Source organism: Papio anubis, chromosome 17, assembly GCF_008728515.1.
Source record: "Papio anubis isolate 15944 chromosome 17, Panubis1.0, whole genome shotgun sequence".
Lineage (NCBI taxonomy): Eukaryota > Metazoa > Chordata > Mammalia > Primates > Cercopithecidae > Papio > Papio anubis.
Window position 1 is genome coordinate 69,621,215 of NC_044992.1, and position 13,925 is coordinate 69,635,139.

A 13,925-nucleotide genomic window follows, 5' to 3' on the forward strand; every position below is an offset into this window, starting at 1 on the left:
CACTCTGCTCAAAGTATTTATTCCATTTATATTACTTTTTGTTACAAACCTAAAGGATAGGGGAATTTCTGAGTATTTAGATTCATGTGCCATTTTGAGGCAGTGTATTCTATCTTGAGAATTTTTCCTTGGAGGCACAGTTATGTGCCTATTCTATATGTTTATCAGCATTATATCTTCATTAAAGACCCAGCTAATTGCGCTATTACCTAGTCTTTGCCCTTCTTCATATTCTTCCAAGAAGTGAAAATTTGGGGTAATTTTGATACCGAAAATCACTTTGTATTTTAAGAAAGGAGGGAAAAACAATATCTGAAGTGGAAACTCAATAGTCACTTTGTAGCTCCATCTGCCTAAGACCTCCATCCTGCTAGTCTGTAAGCGTCTCCTATGGGCTTGTTAGAAATGCAGCCTGTCGAGCCCGACCTCAGGCCTGCCACACTGCGCGTGATCCAGCTGACTGTCATGAGTGGGCAGGTTTGAGAAGCTCTGCTCTGTGTCACTTAATCCTCACAGGTTTGGATCAAGCAGTGATTAAGAATCAGACAGAGGTGGTCATTTCAGCAGCACACGTACTAAAACTGGAACAATACAGAGAAGACTAGTGTGGCTCCTGTGCACAGATGAGATACAGATTTATGAAGCATCCCATTACAGATTTTCCTGCCACTTGTGGTGGCTCCTGCCTGTAATCCCAACACTTGGGATGCTGAGGCAGGAGGACCGCTTGAGCCCAAGAGTTTGAGACCAGCCTGGGCAACATAGTGAGACACCATCTCTATTAAAAAGAAAAATTTTGCTGGATGTGGTGGCACATGCCTATAGTCCTAGCTAGTCAAGAGGCTGAGGCAGGAGGATCACTAGAGCCCAGGAGTTCGAGGTTGCAGTGAGCTATGATTGCACTACTGTACTGTAGTCTGGGCAACAGAGCAAGACCCTGTTTCAAAAAAAGAAAAAATGTACAAATTTTAAAAACCACACAGGACAATGAAATGTTTTAGGAATCTACATTTCTGTAGCCTTTTCATACCATGTAGAGATTGCCACCTTCCCTGGTGGCCCCAGGATTTGTTCTTAGCATGTTTGTGTTTCAGAATGATCTATAGTTGGTTAAGAAAGTTTAGAACAGCACAGAGTACAAATAGCTGGTGTTTGAAGGAAAAATTATATACATATACATGTTTATTTACATATGTAGCAGAAGAAATTCAATTCTGAGATCTGGGAGAAATGAAGGCATAAAAAGGTAGATTGCAGTGCATCATTTGTCCCGCCTCCCCTAAATTATTTGTTATAGTGGAAGCATCATCCGCGTTAGGAACGTGAATTTGATAAGTTCATGTTTGCTCTATTTCTAGCTTCAAAATCTATGCAAGAAGGCTGGGGCAGTGGTGGGGATGAAATGAACCTCAGTACCAGCCAGTGGGAGGATGAAGAAGGGGACGTGTGGAATAATGCTGCTTCCCAAGAAAGCACCTCCTCCTGCAGCTCCTGGGGGAATGCCCCCAAAAAAGGACTTCAAAAGGTAATGCGTACAACATTCTTAAAGACGGTATACCCTGAAAACCAAAGGTACTTCAAACACATTCAGTATCCAGTTAATCAGATGAAAAGATAGACCTGAGGTTCTCAAAGCAGTCTTAGGACCCTTGGAGGTCCCAGAGACCCTTTCAGGGGAGTAAGCAAGGTCACAACTGTTATCATGCCAGTACTAAGACTGTCTTACTCATTTGAAATCTCTCTCCAGTATAGGGTAGAGGTGTCCAGAGATCTTTATTATAGCAGAGAATGTGCAGAAACAGACATGAAAATCCAGCCATTTATCTTAAACCAGACATAGAGATTTGCCAAAAGGCAAAACAATGCCACCCTTCTCATGAAAAATTAATTACTTTTTATTTTAAAATGTTAGGTTAATGTGTAATGACTTTGTTGTTATTTTTAAACAAAATATTTTTAAATTTTCTCAGTTTTAATTTCTAATACAGTAAATAGCAAAAGACACAAATCATATAAACAAAAGTTCTTTGGGATCTTCAGTCTCTAAGAGAGTTTTATAGGGTCCTGAGACCAAAAAGTTTGAGACAGATGGTTAAGAAGTCTTAAAACAGATGGGCAGGCCGGGCACAGTGGCTCACGCCTGTAATCCCAGCACTTTGGGAGGCCAAAGTGGGTGGATCACTTGAGGTCAGGAGTTCGAGTCCAGCCTGGCCAACATGGTGAAACCCCGTCTCTACTAAAAATACAAAAATTAACTGGGCGTGGTGGTGGGCACCTGTAATCCCAGCTACTCAGGAGGCTGAGGCAAGAGAATTGCTTAAACCTGGGAGACGGAGGTTACAGTTGCAGTGAGCCAAGAACGCTTCACTGTACTCCAACTTGGGCAACACAGCGAGACTCCTTCTCAAAAAAAAAAAAGACACAAATGGGCAGTCATCTAGAAAAAATTGAGATACACATCTCATATATATGTGAGATACATGAGACATGTATCTCTTTTTTTTCTAGATGACTGCCCATTTCAGTCCACATTCAGCATGACTGAATTTCAAGTAGGTCACAAATTTAAATATTAAAAATATAAAAATGTGAAAGAACATTAAAAACAATTTTGGAGTCAGAGAGGCCTATCTAACTATGACCAAAATCTAAAAGGCATAAAGGAAAATCTTTTGCGTCAGTAGATAAATATAAAAACTGTACATGACAGAAAATACCATAATCAAAGTCAAAAGAAAAATAGCAAACTGGAAAAATATGTTTATAACTCATATCATAGAGAGGGCGGATCTCCCTGATACGTAAAGTCCTAGAAACTGATTTAAAAAAAAAAAAAAAATCAGCCAGAAAAAAAAAAAATCACAGAATGTGAAGAGTAGCTGGTCCACAGAGAAGGAGCACCAGTGGTCCTAGACACAGACTCACAGGAAGGCAGTGCAGTTCCAGACAGCACTCAGAGATGCCTGCCATTTTTCATCTCTCAGACCTGCAGAAAGCCAACATTTTGATTTTTTTATTTAAAAAAATTTTTTTAGAGACAGAGTCTTGCTGTGTCACCTAGGCTGGAGTACAGCCTTGAACTCCTGGGCTCGAACTGTCCTCCTGCCTCATCCTTCTGAGTAGTTGGGTCTACATGTGCATACCACTCTGCCCAACTAATTTTATTCTTTATTTTTTCTGTAGAAACAAGAGTCTCACTCTGTGGCATTTATACAGTTTTGTATTGCAGCATTTTTGTAGTAAAAAGATAAAAATGGTTTAAATGTACATTGGTGGAGTAACAAGTTAATTGTCATTTCTACATTATGCAAAACTATTTAAAAGGAAATTCTATATATGTATTGATATGAAAGGATCACTAAAGTACATTGTTAAATGAAAAGCAAGGTGCAGAAAAACATGTACAGTGCACACCCTATTTTGTGAGGTAGGAGGAAGAAAACTGTGCGTGTGTGTATTTGTGTGTGTGCATGCATGCGCACATAGTGTATTAGCTTCTACAGAATGTTCTAAATTCTCTGGAAGGGCAAATAAGAAACTGCTATGAGTAGTCTCCTCTTGGAGAGAACAGGAACTAAGCAGATGGGGCGGCATGAGATGAAAACTTTCTTTATACCTTGTTTATGCTTTTGAATCGTGTGAATGTATTCATGTTCAAAAAAATGTAGTTTAAAAAAGCATTCAGTTAATAATCAGCAGAAACCAGAAACTAAAATCAGAGCTTTCTGCTCATGAGTAGTAGAAGTGATTACAGACATCAGAAAGAATCTTTTTTACAGTTGGGCTGGCAAATAATCCAGTTAACGATGGGACCAAAAATACCAAATTGGTAAATTAAAATATTGGCTGATCTGGCTCTGGCCGCATAGTAATGATTAAAATAGCCCCCAAATAAGCTAGTTCCTTGAGGAAAGAAAGCCTGTTTGTAGAGCTCCATGTGCTCCATGGTATAACTGTGGCAGGCTCAATTGTGAAAAACACTATGAAGAATATTTTTAGAAGGGGATTTTTTTCATATTATGATAATGCATCATCAGAACCTTTGCATTTATAGGCTCAGAGGGAATGTTTTGTTTTGTTTTGTTTTTGAGACGGAGTTTCGCTCTGTTGCCCAGGCTGGATCGCAGTGGCGCGATTTTGGCTCACTGCAAGCTCTACCTCCCAGGTTCACGCCATTCTCCTGCCTCAGCCTCCCGAATAGCTGGGACTGCAGGTGCCTGCCACCACGCCCGGCTAATACTTTGTGTTTTTAGTAAAGACAGGGTTTCACCGTGTTAGCCAGAATGGTCTTCATCTCCTGACCTCATGATCCACCCATCTCGGCCTCCCAGAGTGCTGGGATTACAGGTGTGAGCCACCGTGCCCGGCCAGAGGGAAGTTATTGAGAAGCCTCCTGGCTCCTCTGTGGTGCCATGCCCTCCCCCCGACACTGCTCTTTCTGTAGCTGACCTTTTTCCTCATCCTCTCCTTCACTGACATTTTCCTCCTTACTCGTTTTCTCTACCCTGTGAGCTATACGTAACAAATAGTTAATAAAACTAACAGGTTTTTTCTCTCTTTCTTCTTGCTGCCTGTTTATTCATTGGAATAAACCCCCCTCATTTTATCATTTTTCAGAATAAAGCTCAGAAAAGGGCAAAAACTGTGTAAATAATTTTTAGTAAACTTCACACAGGGCTGTGTTCAAGGGAGCACTTAGAATTATTGGATAGTAAAAATAGTATATATTTGTGATGAACTAAATTATCTGGGAAAGAGAAATAATTATCTTGCTTTTTTTAAGTTCATAAATTGCATTCATATACCAACCTGCAAATGTACCTTGATGCTTTCCATAGTAGTAGCCATGAAATACTGTTAGAGAGTTTCTGGAATACAGCATTATTCAACGTTAATACAAAAAGATCCTGTGACTTTTAAATGACCTTGAATTTAGGCTGTCTCCTATTTCTGGAAGAAATGCATTAAAATATAGCTCATGGACTTTCCCCTTTCCCACACTTTGTTCCAGGGCATGAAGACATCTGGCAAGCAGGATGAGGCCTGGATCATGAGCCGGCTGATCAAACAACTCACAGACATGGGCTTCCCGGTAACTGCTGTCATATTTTACTGCTACCTACCATGCTTCCCAAAATGAAATGCCCTGATTGTTTCCTCTCCGTGTTTGCTCTGTGTGTCAGAAGGCACCAGGATTATTTGAGGAATGAGATACTGACATCATCTAACTCTTGAATCTCCTTTTTACCTGGGTAGTTTGGGTTAGGGATCATTGCTTTGAACTACAGCAAAGACCCACATAATTTCTGTCAAAAAGGGTGTGAGAGCCTTTTCCTAGAAAAGAAAATGCTGTTTTTTTGTTTTGTTTGTTTGTTTGTTTGTTTGTTTGGAGACAGGGTCTTGCTCTGGCACCTAGGCTGGAGTGCAGTGGTGTGATCAAGCAATCCTCCTGTCTCAGCCTTCCGAGTAGCTGGGACTACAGGCGTGAGCCACCATGCTCGGCTAATTTTTGTATTTTTGGTGGAGATGAGGTTTCACCATGTTGGCCAGGCTGGTCTCGAACTCCTGGGCTCAAGCAATCTGCATGCCTCGGCCTCCCAAAGTGCTGGGATTACTGGCATGAGTCACTACGCCCAGCCAGAAAATGCTGTGTGATTTTTAATTTTCATTGGTTTTATACAGTTTTATGTTTACTTTTAATTCATAATTAAAAGTGAATTTCATTAGTGTATAGAGTATATTGACAAAGATCACAAAAGAAAACTTGGTATAAAGTGCTAAAGTTTCATATCCAGAAAAAGTATCCTAACCAGACCTGCTTAGTTCCTAAGTTTCCAGTCGTATGTAGGGAGAATTCATATTGCAGAGCGTTCCCCTGAAAATACCACAGTCTGTTCAGTTCCTGAGATTGGATGGCAGTTCAGATGATAAGGAATGTTGCCCATATTCGCCATATATTCCCTTCATGTGCCTTTTTTCAAAATCCTTATTCAAATGAATGTTTATCTTTTAATTACTGTAGATGCCTTTTAAAAAATGAGTCCGGAATGGCCTCCATGTAGAGGAAGAACCCCATCCTTCACACTGGGCACAGGCCCTCTGCATTGGGCAGGGCATTGTGTTGGTGGCCCAGGCTCTGCCTGTGTGAGTGGGCAAGAGGTTGACCGTGGCCACAGCGTGTCCTGATTTATACTGTCTGAGTTATCGTGGCACCCTAGCGGCTTCTGTCATCCCCTGAGATTACTGTGTTCCAGTCATAAAGTATCAAAATGAATCTACTTGTTTTGTTTTTCTGTTTCTTAGAGAAAAGTTGTTGATGATAGAGCCTAGAGTTGATGAAGTGAGAAGTGAAGCTCTGCACTCCAACAGTGACTGACATAGTTGCTGGGACTAGAGAGAGGCATGGAGATGAGCCCATGACAGGAATCCTGTCCTAGGAGAGCATCCTGTCCTCATGGCAGGTGTCCTTATCTGTGGCCCTGCTGTCTTGGCATAGATTGCATCTTTATGGAATTAGTGCTACTCAGTGTTGTACAGAATGATTTTAGGACCAGACACGGTGGCTCACGCCTGTAATCTCAACACTTTGCGAGCCCGAGGCAGGAGGAGGACCACTTGAGCCCAGGAGTTTGAGACCATCCAGGACAACATGGAGAGAACCTATCTCTACAAAAATAATACTAATAGTTACATTTTTAAAAAATGAAAATGATTTTAGGAGTACTTACAGGGTTTTACTGTCACTCTGCATTTTGTTTCCAAAGTGTTAAATACACATGCTTTACTTTGAAAATCAAGTCAATACATTGTCTTATTACAAGTATTTTTAATTCAAAAGACATTGTCTCTAACTTCAACAGTGAAGAAATGTATTTCCAGTTCCAAAACCTAATAACTATGTCTTTAAGTTGATAGTAATTAAACTATTTGTAAGCTTTCCTTCTGTTAATTAATGTACATTAATGAAAACTCTGTTTTCCTACTCAGAGAGAGCCAGCTGAGGAGGCCTTGAAGAGTAACAATATGAATCTTGATCAGGCCATGAGTAAGTCATACAACATCCTTTTTAAAAAGGTACCCAGCTGTGAAGTTTTACTTTCCAGAAGCATTTGGTTGTAGTCATGGTTTAATGGTTGAATATGTCCTGGGTAGACAGGACCAGGCCACAGTGAAAGAGCAACCACACAACAGGCTGGAACCACAGAGTGAGTCTCTAGGGACTAGTGGACTTTGGAGCCGAATCGCCAATACCATAGTTGAAGCATGTTGGCTTTTCTCAATATTTTCCCGTATGTTTTAAAGGGAGGTAATAATGACCCTCTGAGAGACACTGGAACCACACACTGGACTTCAGTGGACGCTGAGTGCGTTCCTCATGCCTTGCCCCAGAGTGGACTTGCCTAGGGGCCAGCAGAAGCGTCGCCTTGCTGGTTGAGCACCAGCTCTTGTTGAGAGATAAGATTTTCTGTCAAGGAACAAGCAACCCTAGTTCTGGAGCTGCTTTAAAAGTAATAATAATGTTAAATATTTACATTTAAATATAGTTGATTCTTATTTTCTTGGTGGTTATGTTCTATAAAGTCACCACAAACACTGAATTAATGAATACTGAACCAGTGCTCCTAGGAGACATGGGGTTGGGTTCCTATGAGCCTTTGCTCACAACATTTTTGTCAACCAGTCAATATATAACCTTGTTTTATATGTTTTTCTGTTTCAAGACACCTTATTTAATATTGATACATATTTCTCACAAGTAATTATATGCCATATTTGTTAATACTAAAACATTAACCAAGAAGGGTGTACCATTTTTCTGACCCTGGATAATGTGACCATAAATTTATTTGGCTTTCAGACTCATAACAATGCCGTCCACTACACTCATGAATCCACAAATTTAGCTTCTTTTCTATAGCTCTATCACATGCCCAGATGTTACTTGAGTACTTCTGAGCAGCCTCACATACAGGTCAGTGAATTTTCTCTTCCTTTTTCTGGATGTACCATGTCATTGATTCATGATCATTGAACTCAGGGCCAACAGTGCTTTAACTCATGCCTACATGAAACTTACTTGACACGCATACTTCCTCCGTAAGGTGCTTTACTGCCTTCTTGAGCTTAAAAACACAAGACAGCACCTCAGCCCCACATCGGGGGACCATTTTAAACACCAGCATCACTGCAGAAAGCACAGAAATACGAAAAGCATGACAATAAATGAACGACAAAAAGGACGCTTCTTTACAGCTTGAGATCTGAGGCTCAACCTGAACTGGGAACATGAATGTTGGGCAACTCACATTTTTTTGCCAATCTGCACATGTCCACAAATAACCACAAAAGTGCTACGATTATTGATTTGGGGGTTACAAATTTTAGCAAGTAGGACAGTTTTACAAGTACAGATTTCATGAATAATGAGGATAGACTGCAGACTGTCTAATCATGCATGTGCGACAACATGTGGTGCAAACTGCCAGGGTGGGACAGAGCAGGGTGTGCTGCAAGAGGTGAATTCTAACTCCCTAAAACTGTGGGGCAGGATGGAGGGTGGACCAAACACACACTAGTCATTAAGCCAACAGAGCCATGAGAATAGAAAGTGTCTGTTTTGCACAGTATTGTATCCCCCACATCTGGAAGAATCCTTGCAGATACAGGACTCGGTGAATGGAGAGGCACAGCCATGAAGTAGGAGAGGAGCTGTTGCAGACAGAATAATAGGGAAGGCCCCTGCAAGAAAGTGACCATTGAGTTCACCAGAAATGAGGAAGCAAGCTGTATAGAAAACTAGGGGAGGGGGTGCATCCCAGGGAAGAGGACAAGCCGAGACCCTGAGGACCAGCCATGGCTGGTGTGGCTGCTGCAGAGAGAGCAGAGGAGCGGCAGGGCCAGATCAGAGAGTGCAGGAGCCATGGAAGGATGCACGAGACCAACCCCCATCCCCTCACCTGAATCCTTGGCAGCCCCTTGTCGGGCTCAGCCCTAGCAAAGCCAAGGGCTGTCTCTGCCCCTGGCTTCCCTGTGTTTAAAGGGGTGGAGGGTCTCCATCCCTCCTTGAGGCCTTAGCTGGTGCCTGTCTTGTGCTCAGCACTCACTTGTTTTGTTTACAGCGTTGCTTCTGTTTGTTGTGCTCCAGGCGCTCTGCTGGAAAAGAAGGTGGACGTGGACAAGCGTGGGCTGGGAGTGACCGACCATAATGGAATGGCCGCCAAGCCCCTCGGCTGCCGCCCGCCAATCTCCAAAGAGTCTTCCATGGACCGCCCCACCTTTCTTGACAAGGTATGAATATAGGTGGTTTTTTGTTTTTGCTTTTTTAACAAGAGGAGTTTTTCATTTCAACTGTGTCCTTAATACAAGCCAGATTAAAAATTTGCTGGACTGTAATACTTAAATGACTTTCGTCCATTTTTTTCTAACATTATGAATGTTTAACTCAAAGAAGGGAATGTCGTATTTCATGTGATGTTACTGAGAATGAAAAAGACTGGGATTGAAAATAGATTTTCATTTTTATTGTGTGATCTTGGCTGGTTTTCTGCTTCAATTTGTCCAGCGGGCAAGGATCATCAGATTTCCATTTTAAAACACAAATATCTCATTTTAAAAACACAGATCTTCCCTTTGGAAATGATGTGTTACATGTTTATCCTCAGGAAAAGGGATTGGAAGTGGTGGGGCTTGGGCACCCATCTCTGGCTGCCCCTTGTCATTTGGCCACATGAGTGACCACAGCAGGCGTCCGTGGAAAACTCCCTGAATGTTTAGCAAGTCCAGTCACAGCTCAGTCCCCAGTGTTGTCATGTAATGATGTCCCCACTCCAGATTGGTGTGACTACAAAGCGGAGAAAAGCATTGCACTAAATTCAATGCAAACATTGAACATGAAAATAGAGTGAAGTAAGGAAGGACACATTAAAAATCGGCCGGGCAGCATTTGGCTCAAGCCTGTAATCCTTAGCACTGGGAGGCGAGATGGAAGGCTGAGATCAGTCAGGAGATGAGACCATCCTGGCTATGCAGTGAAACCCGTCTCTACTAAAATACAAACAAAAAGAAAATAGCAGGCCCGGTAAAGCGAGCATGTGGTCCCAGCTATTTCGGAGGCTGAGGCAGGAGAATGGCGTGAACCGGGGAGAGGCCGAGGAGCTTGCAGTGAAGCTGAGATCGGCCACTGCACTCCCAGCCTGAGCTACAGGCAGACTCCGTCTCAAAAATCATAATGAAAGGAGGCTGGGTGTGGTGGCTCACTCAGCAGCCAAGCTGAGTGGGTGGATCACCTGAGTCAGGGGAGTTCCAGTCCATTTGGCCAACATGGTGAAACTACCTCATACTCTACTAAGTACAAAATTAGCGAGCATGGTGGCACACACCTGTGATCCCAGCTACTTGGGAGGCTAGAGGCAAGAGAATTGCTTGAACCGGAGATGGAAGTTGCAGTAAGCTGGTCGTGCCATTGCACTCCAGCCTGGTTCGGACAACAGCCACTCTGTCTCAAAATAAAGAAAAACAATGAAAGGAAAGACTCACAAGCAAAAGAATATCAGAGATGGGACTTGATCTTACTCTCAGAGTTACTCCAGCAGCATTGATCTGCTACTTCAGCTGCAGCTATTGGGGGTGGCCAGGTGAGGCTCACATCCCATGTCTCGTCCTTCCCATTGCCAGTGTGGTTGAGTTCAAGCTCATAATGCCCAGTGAAATTGGATACAGATAAATAATTTTGAAATCACTAAAAATTACTGTTGTCCCTGAAATTCAGTGTAGCTATCATATATTTTTATTTGCTAAATCTGACAACCCTAAATTGGGACCCCTGACATTTAAATATGGAACCAAATACTGAGCTGGTTGTGATGTTAAGCTGACATAAATTTTGCAAAAAGACTAACATAGCATGACCTCAATGAATGTAAAATAATAATAATAATAATAATAAGGTTCTGTCTTTTATAACTTACTTTTACATAACTCACCCTCTTAGATTACACTCTATGAAACTGCTGTGTTTTGCTTAGGTCAAAAACAAATCTTGAAAATTCAACTATATTATGCCACAGCTTTGGTAATAACTTCTCAAAAAGAATCATTTGTTGAAATGGTTGTAAAGTGCTTGTTGCCAATGCCTCCATCCTTCCTCCTCATTGCTCCTATTTAGGAATAGTAGTTCGAGAATAGTAACGACTAATATATGTGTTTGTAAAATACTTTTAACATGAAAACAGCATCTTAATCCTATTTCTCTTTTCTTTTCCCCTCTTGCTTTTTACTTCCCATGTTCTCCATTCCATATCCACACTTTTGATCTATTAATTATTTATCCTCCATGCCTCCTCTGTTTCCTTGGGAAACTGTTTGGTCTGCTGTCTGCTGATGGACCTTGCAGCTCACCTTCTTTCTCAATCAGGATGGTATTTTCGATGGAAGAGCATTACGCGCCCTTCACCAAATTCACCTTCAGTATGACTCCCCCTTTCACACAGTGCACTCCCAGTCAGGCCCTGGGTGGGATTTGCTCTCAGGGAGCTGGGCCTGTACAAAAACTTGAATTCTTCTAGACCAGGTAAGGCTTGTTGATAGAGAGCAACAACTGTGGCCTTTGTTTTTCCTGCCTTCTAAAAATGTGTGTTTGAGACATAAACTTTCTTATTTGTAGTTAATACCTCTATTTTAAAATATGACCCTGAAAAATGTACAGGTAGTTGAAATACTACCAGGATTTCCCTTCAAGTGACTTATTTGAGTCAAGGGTTGATGGGAAATGCTTTGTTATATTATTCTTAAAGCTAACTAAAACGTGTTAAGTTCAGCACCCTTGGTCCAACAGGACTGGCTGAAGTGACTGATGTGTTGCACTGGTGGTCTTGGCTGCCAGATCCATCAGAGGATCCAGGTAGTCCCCCAGCCCTCTTTCCTCACAGCATCCAAAAGCGATTTACATCTGTTGATCTGTGAAAGCACCACATTTCTCCCCCTTTTCCCAGAAATAAGGCTGACATCTCTTGCAATTGGTTCTCCGGGAGTCCTGGCGGTTTCCAGACTTCGGCGCTCTTTTGGGTACAGAGGCTGATCACCTTTCTAAATCAGTTACTAGGGAAAACCTGAGGTGTCGTTGCCACTTCATCACTACTTTTCTCCTCGCCTGAACTCTTAGTGAAGTGTTGGCACCAAAAACATGATCCTTTCATCCCTAGGACATCCTTCTCTGATTTTCTTAGGGATGAGGTTGGCCTACCACCACGCCCCTTGGGAGCATGTCTCTAAGACACTGTGACATGTGGTGGCCAGAAACAACCTCATGCCCATTGTCCCAGATGTTGTTACCGTGGTAGCCCTTTCCACTACTGCAGCACGCCCAGCTGTGTGGCTGATCCTCAAGCAATCTTGACATTACCCCCATAGTGGTGATGCAGTGAGACCTCTCATTTCATTGTTCTGCACCCAGCTTCAGAGTCAGCAGCCAACTAAGTGTGCACTGGGGTTAGTTCCACAGCTAGTAGGTTTGCAGAAGGGAGGATACTCTTGGGTGCCTCTCAAGCTGACTCTTCCCAAATCAAGCTGTACAGTACTGCTGCCTCACCTAAGCATTCAGGTAACTCATTACAGGTGAAAACACAGCACACAATATCTTTTTATCATAGTTAATACAATTAACTACCACAGATTTATCAGTTCATTCCATTTCGAGAGTTTATTGAAATAACTAACTATATTTCTGTTTGAAATAAACACTTTTGACGGTAGCGATGGCTCAACCCATAATCCCAACGCCGGGAGGCCCGAGGTGAGGATCCACCCAGAGGGAGTCGAGAATTCCGAGACCATCCTGACTATGATGAGCCAATCTCTATAAAAACACAAAAATAGCCGGGCGGTGGCCAGAGTAGCCTGGTCCCAACTACTTGGAGGCAGAGACAGGGAGAATGATAAACCTGGGGAAAGCAGACACGGTGAGCAGAGATCAGCCACTGCCTCAGCCTGGGCGATAGGCAGTCTGTCTCCGAAAAACAAACAAAAAGAAATGTTGCTACTTTATCCTCTTGGGTGTGTCCCATTTATTATTATTTAATTTTTATGTAAATAGTTTTGATGTATATGTATTCAAAATGCCGTATTCATGTTGCTGTGTGTGTGGAAACATTGTATGTAGTACAGTTTCTTTGAATGGGTGACCTTCTTGTTGCTCTAAATGACCTCGTAAAATTCACTTGGGAGGCTGACGGTGGCTCACCTACCATCCCTAACCTTTGGGAGGCTGGTGGGTGGATCCCGAGGTCAGGCTGGGATTAGCCTGGCCAGCACTTGGCAAAACCAAAATCTCTACTGAAAATACAAAATTCCAGGCCAGGCGTGGTGGCTCACACCTGTAATCCAGCACTTTGGGAGGCCGAGATGGGTGAATCTGCGAGGTCAGGAGTTCAAAGAACCAGCCTGGCAACGCGGTGAAACCCGTCTCTACTAAAAAGTAAAAATTAGCCAGGTGTTGTAAGGCAGGATGGCCTGTAGCAATTCAGCTCCTTGGGAGGCTGAGGCAGAAATTACTTGAATCCAGGAGGCAGGCGTTACAGTAGGCAGAGATCTCAGCACCACTGCATTCCAGGCCTGAGACCCGGGGAGGCGAAACTCGTTAAAAACAGCTAGAAGCGTAGTGTGAGCATCTGTGTAATCCCAGCTACTCAGGAGGCTGAGGGAGAATCACTTGAACCAGGAGGCAGAGGCTACAGTGAGCCAAGATCACACTACTGCACTCCAGTCTGGGTGACAGAACAAGACTCTGTCTCAAAAATTCTCTTAGACACAAGTTGACAGTGGTAGGAAGTGAAACGATTTTACAAATCACTTAAAATAGTCATTTCACCCCTACTCAAACAATGTTTTAATGCCTGCCTTGGTAACATGTCCAATTCTGTCCCTGTACA

At 42.5% G+C, this 13,925-nt stretch overlaps 1 protein-coding gene and 1 non-coding gene across 2 annotated transcripts in view; both read left to right on the forward strand.

Annotated features, from left to right (window-relative positions):
* TNRC6C (trinucleotide repeat containing adaptor 6C) overlaps positions 1-13,925 on the forward strand; it is a 137,392-nt gene that overhangs the window by 65,925 nt on the left and 57,542 nt on the right. Inside the window, 6 exon segments of the mRNA XM_031657814.1 lie at positions 1,359-1,525; positions 5,012-5,092; positions 6,988-7,045; positions 9,146-9,288; positions 10,123-10,131; positions 11,434-11,569. Coding sequence (XP_031513674.1) covers positions 1,359-1,525; positions 5,012-5,092; positions 6,988-7,045; positions 9,146-9,288; positions 10,123-10,131; positions 11,434-11,569 — 594 coding nt within the window.
* On the forward strand, positions 552-663 carry LOC116271101. The gene has a single exon (XR_004179547.1). It is a non-coding gene; the product is annotated as a U6 spliceosomal RNA (small nuclear RNA).